The 16,642-nt window shown below is 36.0% G+C and overlaps 1 protein-coding gene across 15 annotated transcripts in view; it reads right to left on the reverse strand.

Moving 5' to 3' along the window:
* Positions 1-16,642, reverse strand: part of ENAH (ENAH, actin regulator) — a 157,737-nt gene that overhangs the window by 37,288 nt on the left and 103,807 nt on the right. For 7 of the 15 annotated variants that reach the window (XM_027564594.1, XM_027564598.1, XM_027564589.1 and 4 more), the window contains exon 4: positions 4,415-4,499. In XM_027564594.1, coding sequence (XP_027420395.1) covers positions 4,415-4,499 — 85 coding nt within the window. Of the gene's footprint in view, positions 1-4,414; positions 4,500-4,908; positions 4,921-9,340; positions 9,398-16,642 lie in introns of all 15 variants that reach the window. The other 8 variants (XM_027564585.1, XM_027564595.1, XM_027564592.1 and 5 more) reach the window with 3 other exon arrangements.

Here is a 16,642-nt window from a genome sequence, read left to right on the forward strand (position 1 = left end):
TCCTTCCGTTCATTTCTAGAAGATGCACTCCAACCAACCTCTTTAAAGTTATAACCACTTCCCCTGCCTTCCTGCAACATATATTCCCTTTATTCAGCTCTACTTCTCCCCACAGCACTGACCAACTTCTACTACACCATGCCACATTCCCTCTCTGATTAGGGTGAGGCTTTTTGTCCACCACTCCTCACCATCATGTACTATAAGCACTTAGAACAAAACACTTAGCCTTGAACACAACTGGACTGAAGAGTGGAGGCATCCAGAGTCCAGAACACACAAGGAGGATGGCTGAAGCAGACATGAGAAGAAGCTGGGAAAGACCTAACTTGAGACGAGCAGATACAAGAGGATGGAAATGTGAAACATAACCTTAATCAAGCTGATGAAGAAACACACACATTATCTGAAGAAAATTCACCAGTCATCCCTCTGCTCCCTAATCATTAAAAATAATTTTATGTTTTACTTCTGCTGGTATGGCTATTAGAAAAATTTTAATTGAATATGTAGCTTCTATTTCTACTGGACAGTTCTGGTCTAGAAGGTACAGTTAAAAATATCACCAAGAAGGGACTTCCCTCGTGGTCCAGTAATTAAGAATCTGCCTGCCAATGCAAGGGACAAAGGTTCAATCCCTGGTCAGGGAACTAAGATCTCATATGCCTAACAGCAACTAAGCCTGTGCAACACAAATTACAGAGCCCATGCACTCCTAAGCTGTGCACCACAGCTAAGACCTGATGTAGCCATAAATAAATAAATATCTTAAAAAATATCACTAAGAATACAGAACAAAGAAACAGAGGCAGGAAATGAGAAAACACCAGTATCATAAGGAAATAACTCAGGAGGCTCAGCATTTGATCAGTAGGAGCTCCCCAAAAAGAGAACAGAAGAAACAGAAGGAAATGGTTAAAGAAATTAAAACTTCTTAAAAATTTAGGAGTTGTGGCTAAGTCTTAAACATTAACAGTCCACCAAGTATTGAGCTTAATAAACAGGGGAGGACCCCAAAACCTAAACTTATCACATCTTGGTGAAAACTCAGACTACTGTGGTTACTAAGAAGGTTAAATGGATTCTAGGAAGGGGGAAAAAAGATCACATAACATAAAGACAAAAATTTAATAATAGTAACAGAAAGACTGCAAATGTATAAACCTTGAAAATAATAAAAAAGATGACGTGTCTGCCAAAGCTAGGTTGCAGAATGGAAGAAAGGGGGCAGCGGGATGTACAGAACTACTGCACTCTTCTTACAGAGTTAGGAGTTAAGACATACTGTCTAAGACTGTTGTTGTTTAGTCACTCAGTTGTATGCGACCCCATGGACTATAACCCGCCAGGCTCCTCCGTCCATTAAATTCTCCAGGCAAGAATACTGGAGTCAGTTGACATTTCCTTCTCCGGGGATCGAACCTGTGTCTTCTGCACTGGCAGGCAGATTCTTTACTGCTGAGCTACCAGCAAAGCCTTAGAAGGACTGAAAATAGTAACTACTCATAATTGGCAGGGGAGGTAAATAAATCTTCATTTTTCATAACAAAGATTCAATAGCTACTCTCTGTAATGTGACTAATCAAAAAATAGAAATATAAACAAATTATTATGGGAGAACTCATCAAAAGTACTTAAGGTAGAAATGGTTAAAAATGTTTAAATCTGGTGATTAATATGAGGAGAAGGCATAATTGTGCAGCAGATTACCCTCCCTAACTTGAGACCCTCCTGTACTGTTTGAGCAAAAAAAGTTTAATAAAAAAAATTAATCTGGCAGTAATAAAGTAGGAATAACCGAAAGGGATCTAGGTTAAAGATAGAAAAACTAGAAAGTCTAATCTATAGTAGTATATAAGAGAATAAATACTGGAGAAAGCTACTACCAATGAGACTATTAGAACAGTAAACCCAACAGGCTTTTAGAGAAAGAAAGAAAGAACTGTACTTGAATAGATATCATGAATGAAGATAATTATAGACTTTCCAAGTAGCAATTCTGGGAGAAGTATTAGAGAGAAGAAGGAATGTACATTACGAATGACATCATAAGGGTTTAAACTCAGGCATCAGTGGGATACCCAGGTGGATGAGCTCTACACAGGAATTTTCATTGAGCATCCATTGTTGGAATTAAAGGGGTCTGTGATCCTCTGGACCATGTAAGGATAGACGTGTGCACAATCACACACACCTATCTGAAGGGTGTGTCTGTGGCGGGGGACAAGATAGAAGGAGGCAGTAGTTTACCACTTCCTCCCAGTTCTCAAAAAGGACCCATGACTCTACTCCATTTCACTGGAAATATGGGTTTAGATCTCTACTGGATAATTAGGAGCTGTAGATTTTGAAGCCATCAGCATAAAACTACAAGACCCAACCAAACCATCAATTTTTCAAAGGTTATACTATGTGCAGAAAGAAAAAATAAAGATAGTTTAGTGTAAAAACTTACGTAAGAAAACAAAGAGGTACAAAAAGGAGAGAAAAGGAGAAGGGTTAGGAAAAAGAAGAGATTCTCAGGTATCAAAAGGAAGAAAGAGAAGTGGTACATGTGTTCTAAGAGAAGACTAGTCTAAGTAAATGATGGAAGCAGCATGTCCAGTAGATCTGTGGAGACACAGGCAGATTTCATAAGAATAAAAAAGAAGTGGGTGGAGAATAAAGAAAAGGAATGAAGATGAAATAAATATTGGAGAGAGAAGGAAATTGGTTGGTGTCATGTGGAAGGAGAAAGCAGTCTATGCGTGACTGTGGACAAAAAATATAAAATTTATATGAACTTTTCAGAAGTTTGGATTTTATGCTTCAAAATGACTGAGTTCAAGTCTTCAACTAAACAAGTAATGTAAACATCTTCACTTTTCAAACTCAAAAGCATCTACTTATATACAAAGAGAAAAACTTCGCTCAGATGAACACTTTGAAAAGAGAAAAAACATACATGAGGCATGGTGTTCTAGTAACAATTACTAAAAATTCACTTAAAATACTCACTTCCAACTAAAACTGTATGCTGCAAGTTGACAGCCCTGTGCAAAGCGGATGTCCCACCTGTGACCCTGAATGAGTCAGCAGTACTAGCAGATGGTTTCTGTCTCTATTCTCTACTGTCCTGGCCTCCAGCAACTGTGTCTGGGATTGCTTGCTTGCCCACTTTGTAGCACCCAAAGATTATGTACTTACTATGTTCAGGGTTTTCTCCTGATTCTTCCTAGCCTTCTACAAATCTACTACTCTTAACATTGGGATGTTAGTTTCCTGGCCAGGGATCAAACATGTGCCCCTTGCAGTGCAAAGACAGAGTCTTAACCACTGGCCCAGTAGGGAAGTCCGCTATGATAATTTTTACTAACTACTTTTCTTTGTGTGTGTGTGAGAGACAGATCATTACAATTTCTGTTAGAATTATCCTAGTATGTTTAAAACTTTCAACACAGAACTGAAATGATTATGTCCTTTCAATTTTCTTTATTTCTACAGAAACTCATTTTATTCATATCTGTCACAGCATCACTCTAAAGGGCAGACATAGTTTCACCAAATATGGAGGCTATTTCTGGAACTACCTGAAGATACACACTGTCAAAAACAAAATTCATTTTGGGAGATCCTGGAGGGCATTCTTCAAGAACTAAGTAATTACACAGCAAAGTAACCAACACAGAACCACAGCAAGAGATCCCTTGACCATCCGTCAGGGAAACGTGGCACATGTATTAATAACATAAAGAATATAAAGAATGTTTCAGATGTGAGGTCCAAATCAAAGACAACAATAAAAAATACTGGCCTGCATGGAGCAAATCCCTTTCAACTGGAAAATTCCATCTACATGATGGCTATCAATTTCCAGAACAAAACAGGGGTAATCTACTAGTAATAAAAAGCAACATCAACATCTCCAAAAAGTTTTCCTTTCTTTAAGTAGGACACCTGGTTTGACTAGCTTAATTTTAGTTACTGATTGTACCTGAATTTTATAAAACTGTTTTGTTATAAAGTAGCTTATAATTTAGAGACTATTTTGCTAATTCAGAAAAAAAAATCCCTAGATGAAGATGTATTATAATTTCAAATGTATTTCTACACTACACTGAAAATAATGAAGATAATATTATTGATTTCATTAAACCAGCAGTTTAATCAAAATCAGAATGACTATACACTTCATTACTAAGTCATATCTAATGTCCAATGCCTTATACAGTCAACACTACTTCAACCTTCCAAATTAGTCACTTGACAGCCATAACAATCATAGATTAATTTATAACAGCTATAAAAATAAGATGTCTTGAAGACTTCTTAACAGTGCACAGTTCATGATGAGACACAATCTACTTTCAATATCAGATGTTCACAGACTGGTCTTCTGCAGTAGACAGGGGCAAATAATAACTTGGGAATTTACCTTCTTTGAATTTCCAATTCTTCTTGTGATGGGCCATTCTGAACTTGGGCAGGTAGTTGTGAATTTTGCCTAGGCAATGTTGGCCCTAAAAAGGGAGGGAAACATTATAAATGAACATTATCTTTATATTGTGCTGGATAGAGGAGGTAAAATCATGAGAATAACATAAAACCATCACATAATTACAAATGTATCTTCTTTTTGTTTAGCAAAATAAAATATAAGCTTCATATAACACACAGCAAATGAAAGACTGCAACAAAATACTGTCATTATTTCCAGAAGGCTTACTTGAAACAAATGGAAAACATCAACAATAAAGGAAAAATAAACATTTATATATGAAGAGCTTGAGTAAAACAAGTGTTCAATGAGCATCTGAATAGGCACCTAAGCTTGACATTTTCTAAGACAATGAGACATTCTCTTTGGGGTACTTATTCATGAAGTGGAGAGGGAGAACTTAAATGAAAAATCAGAATTCAAAAACTCACCTAAATAGAACACTGGAAATGAAAAACAGGAGAGAGAAAGCATGAGAACCTTATTACTAGACTGATGCACGCTAATGCATTTATCAAACTTGCCCACTTTAAGTTGCCGTTCTTATTAATGGCCTGGCATTTCCAGCACTGGTGAAAACAAACATTTGCTAAACTTTCACATATAATTAATCTACTTATCTGAACTTTTTAATGTAACAGAGATAACTGCAATAATTTTTCACTTGGGGTAAAACAAAACAAAAAACCTGCATTCAAACCAACACGATTCTGTCATGAGAAACTAATGACCATTCATTCCCATGTCATATAAAATGCAGACCCATTTTTAGCATCTCATAAAGAAGGCCACTAAACAATGGGACATTTTAATGTCACTGGATATAAAAATTGTGTCACAAAATGAGATAAATAAAATACTGGACCTAATATACAATGCTTATAGTTATAATAGAACAATCTTGAATTTAATCCAGTAAAGAAGAGAATAAAGAAATAGTAGTTATCTTTCACTCTTGGAGAGAAATATATGCATAATGATAATGCTATACATATTTGTGAATTCTAGTGTGCTAGCAAAGGCCCCTGGCAGATATTTTGAAAGTGTTTTTATAGACCACTAGTATAAAAGACAGTTAATAAATAAATGCTTCTAAGTGCTAAAGCAAATTCTTGTAAATCTGAGTTAACAGCCCAAAGTATCTATTTTATACTAGTGGAGATTTCACAAAGAGAACGATAAGGTTCATTAGAATATAATACAGTACTTGTTATATCGCAAGTGTAAAAAAAAATTTGATCTGCACTTACCTACTAATTTTTCCCTCATCTCTTTACATGTTTTTAATCATTTAATTTGTCCTCTGAAGACAAATTAGATGACAACTGCAATGATACTTCACTAGATTTCCTAAAAGTCTCTGCTATTTTAAGAGCCACATAAAGGAAATATAAAAATATATTAATTCCATGTCATCAGTAACAGCAACAACAAAAAATCAAAAAGCTTCTAAAATTAAGAATGCATTTAAATGTTTGCATAAATGAAAATATATAGTGTCTAGTAAACAAACTGGAATTCTCTCCTTTCTGATATCAAGATAATGATACAAAAACAGACTGCCGTATTAAGCCATATACTAATGTTCAGTGTACATTACTTGTCTCTTCTGGCCGAAGGACGGGGACAAACAAGGTGGGAGGGTACTTTTGAAAACATAAACTAGTCGGAGGCAGTATTTCCAAAGTTATATTTATCAAAAAAATATTAAATGTGAGTATTTAGCATGGGCAACTCACAAGACCATCATGGTTTAACAATTTTCAAAAATAATGTTTGGATATTTAAGTTAAAACCTCACGCAGCTCAAATAATTAATCAGGTGAATGTCGGATTTGTTTGGCATCAATCTCAAATTTGATCCTAACACATCTATACCAGGCACTGTAATTATTATTGTAACAATAATATTAATAGATTAAATTCACCAATTAAAAGCTCTTGATGTTAAGTTTCAACACAAAGAGAAAGATGTCAATAACTCAATCCTACTGATTTCATTTAAAGGTTTTTTAAATTAAACTAACGAAAGTTTGATATAACTCACAAAAAAATCTGAATGTGAGAAAGCTCTCTTTTAGCAATTCATAAAAAACTAATTTGGATTTTTTTTTTAAGTTTTGAGTTTTAAGTTTACTCAGCAAACTTGTTTTAAAAGGAGCTTTAAAAAATGTGGGTAATATTTTCTGGCTTATATTGCTAATTATAAAAATAGTTTACAACAAGGAAGATCCTTTTTAAATGGGAGGAATCCAAGAACTAAAAGACACTCTTTAAAATTCTTTTCTACATGGTTCTTGGTGATAATGGGTTATCTTCCCAAAAACTTTCTTTAAAAGGGGTGGGCGTGGGAACAGAAAAGGAGAAGCCTCCTCCCCCAGCATTTTCTCACATCCATATTTAATCTGGTTATTTTGTTTCCTCTTTATCAATACAGTCAACTCACAATTAACAAGCACATTGAAATGTATGTGCATTTAAAAATAATATAAATGTACTGTGAGATTAAGTAAGAGTTCTAGGTAAATTATGAACTTTAGGTACACGATTACATTCTTTCTTCTCGTCCAACACTCTACGGGGCTACATAGTTGGTAAATTATACCAAAGGCACCACACAACATGAAGTAGCAGGTGAGAGTACAGGCTGTCAGCTGCCACTGTACTTTCTGTAACACAACTACTGGTCACTGCACACAGGTCATATGTCTACATGAGTATCTGTGTTCTCAGAGAATGCCAAAAAAAAAAAAAAAAAGTAGTTTTCTAACAAGTGGGTTAAATAACAACATTTTAGGAGCATCACAGGATAGTCAACAGTTCTTTTGGAGGGAAAAGGGAGAAGAGACAAGTGAACCTGCTCTGTCCCTACTCTAGTATCATAAAGAACAGTAGCTATATGAGAGTTAAGTTTTTTTCTGTTTTATTACCAGAGCCAGAGACAATAGTTGGTCTTAATGTGTCCTGGCTAGGATTCATGTAGCAAAGTATGTAAATCACTGATTCTAATAAAGAAAATGTGTCCATGTCGCTGATACAGTAATTTACAAATGATGGAAATCAAACAGAACATCTCTCTAAACCAGGAATGAATGGTATTTCAGTCTTGACTTTAGTACTGAGTTTTGGCTAAAGCACATTTCACTTATTGTCACATTTTAATTTTCCCATATCTTGTTTCACACTTAGCCACAGACTATTTAAAAACACAGGACTAAAAGACAAATAAGTGTTATTATACACAATACAATCAAGTTTAAACTTAGCAATGTGGTAATTATATTGTTTGCACACAGTTCAATCAATCAAAGGTAATAATGGGGGAAATTTGCTTTTATTTTACAGCTTAAAAAATTCACCTTTATGAAGGCCAAATCTCTTTCTTCTCTGCAACTGGGTAAACTCTATTATTCTGCAACTAGGTAAACTCTATCTATTATTCTGCATGTGAAACCCCACATATTAAGTAGCAAAGTATAGAACATCAAGTAAGTTTTCAAAAAGAGCTACAGAGTCCTAATAACACAAACAGGAACAATCACACTTGCAGCTAGTCCAAAAGATGGCCTGGAAGAACCCCCAGGAGGAGGCAGAAAAATCAAAATTAAAAGTTACTAATTAAACACTTAATCTGCAAGGATTAACTGAGGAATCTGAGATGGAGTGAAGCGTTTATACAGGGCCGCATGACAGGCCCACTCCTATAACTGTCACCTGGAACAATCATAAAATAAAACCTCAGGTGATTAAGGAATGCAGCAGAATTTTCATTTTGGGGGGCAATTTATAACACATATTTCCTTGCCTAAACCAGCAAGTATATCAACCTTAAAACAATTCTCTTTATAGGTAAAGAAACAATATTAGTAGTACTGAAGGAGCATATCAAAAACTCTGAGTCACGTGGATAAAATAAAGATACACAGCTGAACTGTTCATATAACATTTTAGTAGTGTTTATCATTCTATCTCTCATAAAATAATCTGGCCAGTTAAGGTATATAGTGGTAAAAAAGGCATATCTGAGTCAAAGGCGGGGGCTGCTGCGCCTGTAAGATTTAAAAGTCACTTTTTGAACTGGGGTTTTCAAAACCAAAGTTTTAGAATCAAATGAAACTAAAAGGAATTCAGATGTATGTCTGTGTGTGTGTGTAAATGTTTACATATGCAGATATATCCTAGAGTAAGGAGAAGGATATGCATATACTTGATTAACTGTAATGTGGAAAAAAGGCTAAGTGACATAACTGATTTGTCCATGCAAACAACACATATATGTGCACACATGTGTATATGAGCGTGAGAGTGAAAGAAAACACACTATAAGCCTAAATTCACTCCTAAGCCACAGATATCTAACCTACTGAATCAAGGAGGCTGTCGATCAGAAATCAACCTATCAAAGCATGAAAGAGCTCACAGCTGCCTCACAACATGTACATTTGGGAACTAATTCAAGCTAAGCAAACGCTCCCTTCCAGTAAATCCCAATTACATTCCTGATATCATAGTAACATGGATAAAACTTTCCCTCTAAAACTCTAATTTAAAAGACTGCTCTCAAACAAAGTAGTTAAAAACAAAAACGAACAAACAAAAACCCCTCTCATTCATGTTGGAAGAAGTGAACAAGAATTAGTTCTGAGATCCTAATTTTAACTAAACCCTCGCTAGGAAGCCAACTCAAAAGCTGACCAAATCACCTACATGAACCACAACAAATATCACAACATAAAACAGTAGCTTGCTGTATATCCCAAATTCCACAAACCAGACCATGGCCTAAGGAAACAAAAGTTATGGAAATGCGCAAGTAGTATGTACCACAGCTTGAAAAAGTAATGTAAACATAATGTTGCTTACCACAGAAAATACATCGCAAATTAGTGCTGTCCTGGGTAGCAGTAACCTTGCTCTGGGCTGCAACAGACACCTTGGTGTTAGAAGCTTCAAAAGACAACGGGGCCATCTGAAGAACTTCACATAAACTAAAAGGTGCTTTGAAAGGTTCAAAACGTATTATACATACGTCCTAGCTAGACCCTCATACTCTGTGACATAATTTTTTCAAAAAATTTTATGTGTTTTTTTTTTTGTGGAAAAACCCTATAATAAGCCACAGATCAAATGATGCACTTACAGCTTAATTATTTCCTGAGTTACACAATCAGAGAACGCATCAATTTGCATTTTACAATTTATCTTAAAACGTAAATGGATCTGAGATACACGGAGTCAAACCTTTGGCCATTAGTTAATTTCAAGATAGTTACCCTCTTTCAGTATTGCTCATTTAAAAGAAGCTGCAGCTGAACAAAATTTAAGGGAAATGCTTATGATTAGCTTAACATGAGCTAATTTCTCCTAGTTGAAAAAGACCAAAGCCATTTTAAACAGCCTCCAACAATTAAAGTGTTACATATTCATTGATGTAAAGTAAGAATATCTTCATTTTTCACTTTGAAAAACATCAAAACTATTGTTTTATCAAGCCACATTTTACTTTTCCTTTTTCTTCAACATGTGTGTATGCATACACATTTGAAAAAAAATCTTACTAAAAATGTGTGGCCACATCAAAAGGCCATTTAGTATTTAGGCCATCTACACTAAAATTTACTTTGAGTATTAACGAGATAAATTCTCTTTAAGTGAAAAAATTCAATGAGGAGGAGGTGATAATTTATGAAAAGGTTTTTATAAAAGCAAGATGACACTCAAAATTAGGGTGGGAAAAACAAAACTAAATTTCTTTTAGTTTTACATTAATAACATTCAAAACTTTACATCAATACTTTTCTATAAAATACTAAAGAAATTCTTTTCAGCTTGGGAAAGATTTTCTCTTCCAATCAGTATTAATCAAGAAACAGTGAACAAGTTAAAAATATACTGACTTAAGAAAGACTGAAGAAAGGCAAACAAGACAGTATTTCCCTTAAAACTGTATTCTTTAATAATACAATATATGCTAACTAAAAAAAGTCTGCATAGAATCAGAACCAAACCAATTTATATTTTAAGAATATACACCTGCAAATGGTAATAAATCTTAAATAATCAAGAAAATCTTTACCATTTATAGAAATTAGATTTAATACAATCCAATTAAGTTTAAATCTTGCTTTAAAGATATTAAATACAGCAGATTTTTTAAACACAAACAAGACTAATGAATGTCACCTTTGCTAAGTACTTCCACCCACCCAATCAATTATTATTAAAGTAGCATGCACAATTATTTACAGTAATGACATAAAAAAAGACCACAGGCACACATATAAAATGTCTACTAGCCTAATCAGATCATGCCAATCAGTAATTATATTTTAAGTTTAAACTTAAAAAAAAAAAGATCTGTCTTACCGATGTCTGTAAATGACTACTTCTATAAAGCCTTTATTAAATAAACATGCCTAGTCTTCAGGTTTTACCTTTCAGTTCCTTTCATTTATATTTAAAGGATTAAAAAATAAGAAAAATATTAAAAACTTACAGGAAAAACCTGAGAAATTATCTCGTCTCTGACAGCAAAGAAACTGCCACATTCCATTACCAATCATTTTGGCAAAAAGTCATCTGACATTTGTCAGAATGCAGGTAAAACATTATTACCACATAAGACACAAAACTCCCAATCTCGTGACAATTTAAACAATTATGCAATATTCTATGCAACCTGGTATCTTTAAACATCTTTTTCCTACTGACTTTTACTTCATACCATCCTGTAAAGAACTATCTAAATTCTGATAAGCTAGATTGAGTTCTACTGCAGTTTGCATTTCCCGAAGATACTAAATTATTCATTCCATCATATGCATAAGGCTAACAGCACTTCCTGCTTAATACTGATGCTGCTGACTCTTTGCTCAACTGAGGGAGGAGCATAGAATATGGGAAAAGAAGGTTCAGTGTTCGGATTGAAGAAATTCAGTTAGAAAAAGAAAAAAAGGGACATTTCTCTTTAAATCAGCGTATTAAAATAGGCTTAGGGCTTAGAGAAATAAGGATGGACCCTAAAGGAAAACACGAACTGAGGAGGTTAAGATGTATCAAAAAATCAAAACTTAACCTCTATTTTAGACTTCAAGAAAAGAAAAATGACCTCTCTCTATTAGCTACACCGACCGTGAAATAGTCTTGTCATGGTTGTTCATATATTTCTAATAGTTTGTAAAACAGCTATCCCTCAGGCTTTCTCCACCCTTTAACATACTTTATCGTTAGGTGTTTTGTACAAGCAGGGGAGTACAGAAACCTTGGGTGAGATACTAGGAGAAAATGACAAGATGTCACTTGATCAGTATTACTGTTACTGCTATAAAGAATTAGTATAGTAGATTCTTAGTATTCACATTTTTAACCTTAGGTGTCACAGCAATTAATCTCAAAGCAACTTGTAATGAGGATACTACCCATCTCAGCATTTTTTCTGAGGATTAAATGAGAAAATGTTTGCTTAGAGCTGGTTTTCATTTGGTTTGTGCTCTCTGGAAAGCTGGTCTGTTGAGTGAGCACAGCACCAGCATCCAAATTAGCAGTGGCTACCACGAGGGCCCCAGGTTATCATCATCATGACTGCAAAGAGCTACTGTCAGCAGTTGTGAGAGGGCAGGAAAACATGTTAAAAAGCAGAGACCTCTGCCAACAAAGGTCCGTCTAGTCAAAGCTATGGTTTTTCCAGTAGTCATGTATGGATGTTGAGAGTTGGACTATAAAGAAAGCTGAGTGCTGAAGAATTGATGCTTTTGAACTGTGGTGTTGGAGAAGACTCTTGACAGTCCCTTGGATTGGAAGGACTGATGCTGAACCTGAAACTCCAATACTTTGGCCACCTGATGGGAAGAACTGATTCAATGGAAAAAGACCCTGATGCTGGGAAAGATTGAAGGTGGGAGGAGAAGGGGATGACAGAGGATGAGATGGTTGGATGGTGTCACTGACTCAATGGACATGAGTTCGAGTAAGTTCTGGGAGTTGGTGAATGACAGGGAATCCTGGCATGCTGCAGTCCATGGAGTCACAAAGAGTCAGACACGACTGAGCGACTGAACTGAACTGACTGAAAGCAAATGTGCTTGTGTTTGTTCTAATACATCTAGAATAGAATGGAGGAAGACGCTGCAGTGTGGTATGGTTGCCTCTCTTCAAAAAGTAGGTACCATGAAATAGAAGCTGGGGCAGCTACTATGGAAAACAATATTGAAATTTCCCCCAAAATTAACAACAGAACTACCATATAACCCAGAAATCCCACTTCTTGGTATATTCCCAAAAGAACTGAACACAGGTAACTGAAGAAATAATCTGCATTCCCATGTTCAGTTCAGCAACAGTCACAAAACTTGAGATACAAAACAACCTAAGTGTTCATTAACACATGAATGGACAAAGAAGATGCACTATATTAATATATATATATTAATATACACACACTGCAATATTATTCAGCCATAGGAAAAAGGAAATACTATTATTAGCAGCAATGTGGATGGATCTTGAAGTTATTATGCTAACTGTGATAAGCTGGACAAAGAAAAGACTGCATGGAATCACCTGGATGTGGAACCTAAAAAGCTAAATTCACAGAAACAGAAAGTAGAAGAGTGATTGCCAGGGGCTGGGGAGTGGGGTGGATCGATAATAGGCTGGTAAAAGTATACACATTCTTAGCTATAAAATGAATAAAGACTGAAGATCTAATGTAAAACATAGTTGATAACAATGTACTGTATAACTGAAATTTTCTGAGAAAAGAACATAAATGTTCTTACCAAACAAAACCACCAATCAACCAAACAGAAAAGATAAATATGCAATAGCTGCATTAACCAGATGGAAGAAATCCTTTCACAACTTATACATGTATCAAATCATCATGATGTACACTGTAAACATCTTACAATTTTGTCAATTATACCTCAATAAAAATGGGAGGAAAAATGTACTCTATCTGCAGGGCACTGTGCTAAATGACATGAGACTTACAAATAGTAAATTTTACTCAAAGTGTGGTATTTTTAAAGTGGTATTTTAAAACATTTTCAAAAGAATTTCAAACTGTTTTAAAATACATATAGTTTTTAACAAAGGAAAATCTTACATACCTCAGGAAATGAAACATTACATGTCCATAGTCATGAGTGAAAAAAATACCACCACTCTCTTTTTCTAAATTACTGAGTCTCAGGCAAAACTGTTTGTATGGTTGGGTTTCCCCACCCCTCTTCATTTCTTTAGTTCTCCCCTAAATTAGGGCCTCAAACGCATTTTCTTTCTTTCTAAGCAAGTATGAAGATGACTGCTCACAGTTGATAAATTGCTGATAATTGATTAGGCTTTGGCAACAGCATCATTCCAACACCTGTTTTGTAAGCCCTTTGGATGTGGAATGAGTGACTACCTCCAGCTAAAGAAACTGAAGAGTCAAGCTGCAGGGCCTATATGACACTTCCAAAGGCAGGAGTAACTCATGTCCAGCATTCGTGTCTCTGCTGCTTCCTCCTGAGCATAGATCAAGGCCTGTCCATCAATCACCGTACCACCTCCATCCCCCCACCCCCACCCCTCCCTGTCCTTCCTTACTAAGAAATTAGTAAGAATATGCTCAGAGAAAGCAGCACGTTCAGGCAGAATGCTTTAACAAAGATGTTGAGCTCATTACTACAGCATCTGGTTAACTCTCTAATCTATTCAGGTACGCAAACCAGATATCTAGGGCTCTCTTCACCTCTTTTTTCTATTGTGCACTCAGTGGTGTCCTACTCTTTGTGACCCCATGGAAGGAGCCCTCCAGGCTCCTCACTCCACGGGATTATTCCACCAAGAATACTGGAGTGGGTTGCCATTTCCTCCTCCTCGGGAATCTTCCCAACCCACGGAGTAAACCCAAGTCTCCCGTGGCTCTTGCACTGGCAGGTGGATTCTTTACTACTGAGCCACCTGGGGATTCCGTTCCCTCTATTACTACTATTCAACCTATTTCCAAGTCCTATGAATACAATCTCTGCATTTCTCTCTCCAAACCATCTCCACTGCCACTGTTCATGTTCCATGATCTCTTGTTTTGATTCAGGATCTTTTGGTTTGCAAAGTGGGGTTCATATCCCAGAATACTAATCATACCCTGCGATGGGAAAGAAAATAGTAGTACTTCTACTTCTGTTCATTTTTTCTCATTCTTTTTATATTTCTATAATTTCACATTTTATAATGTATTCAACATGTCAATACTAAACATAAACTATAAATACACATGCATTTAGGGACATAAAATACACCAGCCTAGACTATTTTACATGGGGCTTCCCTTGTGGCTTAAAAGGTAAAGACTCTGCCTGCAATGCAGGAGACTCAGGTCCGATCCTTGGGTTGGGAAGACCCCTTGGAGAAGGGAACGGCAACCCAATTCAGTATGCTTGCCTTGAGAATTCCATGGACAGAGGAGCCTGGTGGGCTACAGTTCACGGGGTTGCAAAGAGTCAGACACAGAAGCTACTAACACCATCACTATCACTAGCCTATATATGGCATCACCTAATTAATCTGTTCATCCTGATTGTCCTACCTCTCCCCTCCCCCACAGAAACCAGTAATGCTTAATAACTAAACCAGATCAAATCATCTCCCTTAGTAAAATCGCTTCAATAGCTTTCCACTGATCTAAAGATAAATACCAAAATCCAGTGCTTTCTCCCCATGATGTAACTGTACCCTAACTCATCCAACTCATACTCTGTTTCTCTCTGGGTACGCTGGCCTTTTAAATTCTCAAATGAGCTGTATGCTCCTCCTATGTGCACATGTCTTCTGTCTGTGATCTTCTTGGTCAACCAGTATGCTCCCTTTTTGAAGATTAGAACTTTCTGGTAGTCAGCAGGAGTTACTATTAGTCTCCAGACAACTAAGATAATTATTTCTCCCTCGTTTCCTAGGCATTCTTATTTCCTGTTTCAAGTTTTATTAATTACCTATGTTTTTAAAGATTTTCCACTTCAAAAATTTGAAAGGAGATAATTAAGTATAAATACAAAATTGGGTAATACTAAATTTTCTAAGAAATGTGAAGAATCTGCCTAGACTTAAAAGTTTTAGGCAACATTAATATTAGGCAAAGTGGGAGGGAGAAGAGGGAGGGGATGGGGACCCAATTCCATGGGCCAGGCTCATCTGGGGATGAGAGGTAGCATCTAATAATATGAGAACACCTCAAAACATTCTTAAGGAAATTCACACAATTTCGTTCCCTCATCCTTAAGTGAAGAGGTGAAATTCTTTTAACTAAGAAAACTGTTTTCACTCTAAAAGTGCAACACAGAAGTTTTCAAAGACCATGTCTGTTCTTCCCTACTTTTGTAAGAGAGGAGAATCAAAAAAGTATGAAGTTTAAAAAAAAAAGTATGAAGTTTCTAAGCTAATGCTCTTGGATATGGGGGTAAAAGTGAAGGCAGGACAATGCTGGGCAAGAAAATGTGCCTGAGAGCCAAGACAATAAACCTAAGAGATTTCACAAATGGTCCAGCATTCTTCTCTATATACAATCAATTTGACACAGAAAACCACTACACGATTCTACCTTACACCATTTACCACATTTTAACATGTTGGGTTTTATAAAAAAATATGAGGAAGCCTTTCTGCTTTGGTTATAACCTATTTATTTTTAAAATGTTCAGAATTAATCATTACTTTCACTGTATACAACTTTAACACATGAAAATAAACTGTTAAAATGAGAAACTCAGCTGTTAAAATTTAGAAAGTATGCCTGGATTTATAAATATGTGCTAATGATTTACTTTTCAAACTGCCATGCATGACACATGCTACAAAATAGATGAACTGTGAAAAAGTTGTGCTAAGAAGCCAGTCACAAAAGATCACATGTTGTATGATTCCATTTATATGAAATGTACAGAACAGGCAAATATATAGAGACAGAAAACAGGTTAGTGGTTGCCAAGAGCTGGGAGGGATGAAGGAATGGGGTGACGTAAGGGTGTGTGCATGCTCAGTTGCTCAGTCATGTCTGACTCTTTGTGACCCCATGGGCTATACCTGCCAGGCTGTTCTGTCCACAGGATTTTCCAGGCATGAATACGGCAATGGGTTGGCAGGTGGATTCTTTACCACTGAGCCACCTGGGGTGTGGGGGGTAAGAAT

Source organism: Bos indicus x Bos taurus, chromosome 16, assembly GCF_003369695.1.
Source record: "Bos indicus x Bos taurus breed Angus x Brahman F1 hybrid chromosome 16, Bos_hybrid_MaternalHap_v2.0, whole genome shotgun sequence".
In the NCBI taxonomy this organism is placed as follows: domain Eukaryota; kingdom Metazoa; phylum Chordata; class Mammalia; order Artiodactyla; family Bovidae; genus Bos; species Bos indicus x Bos taurus.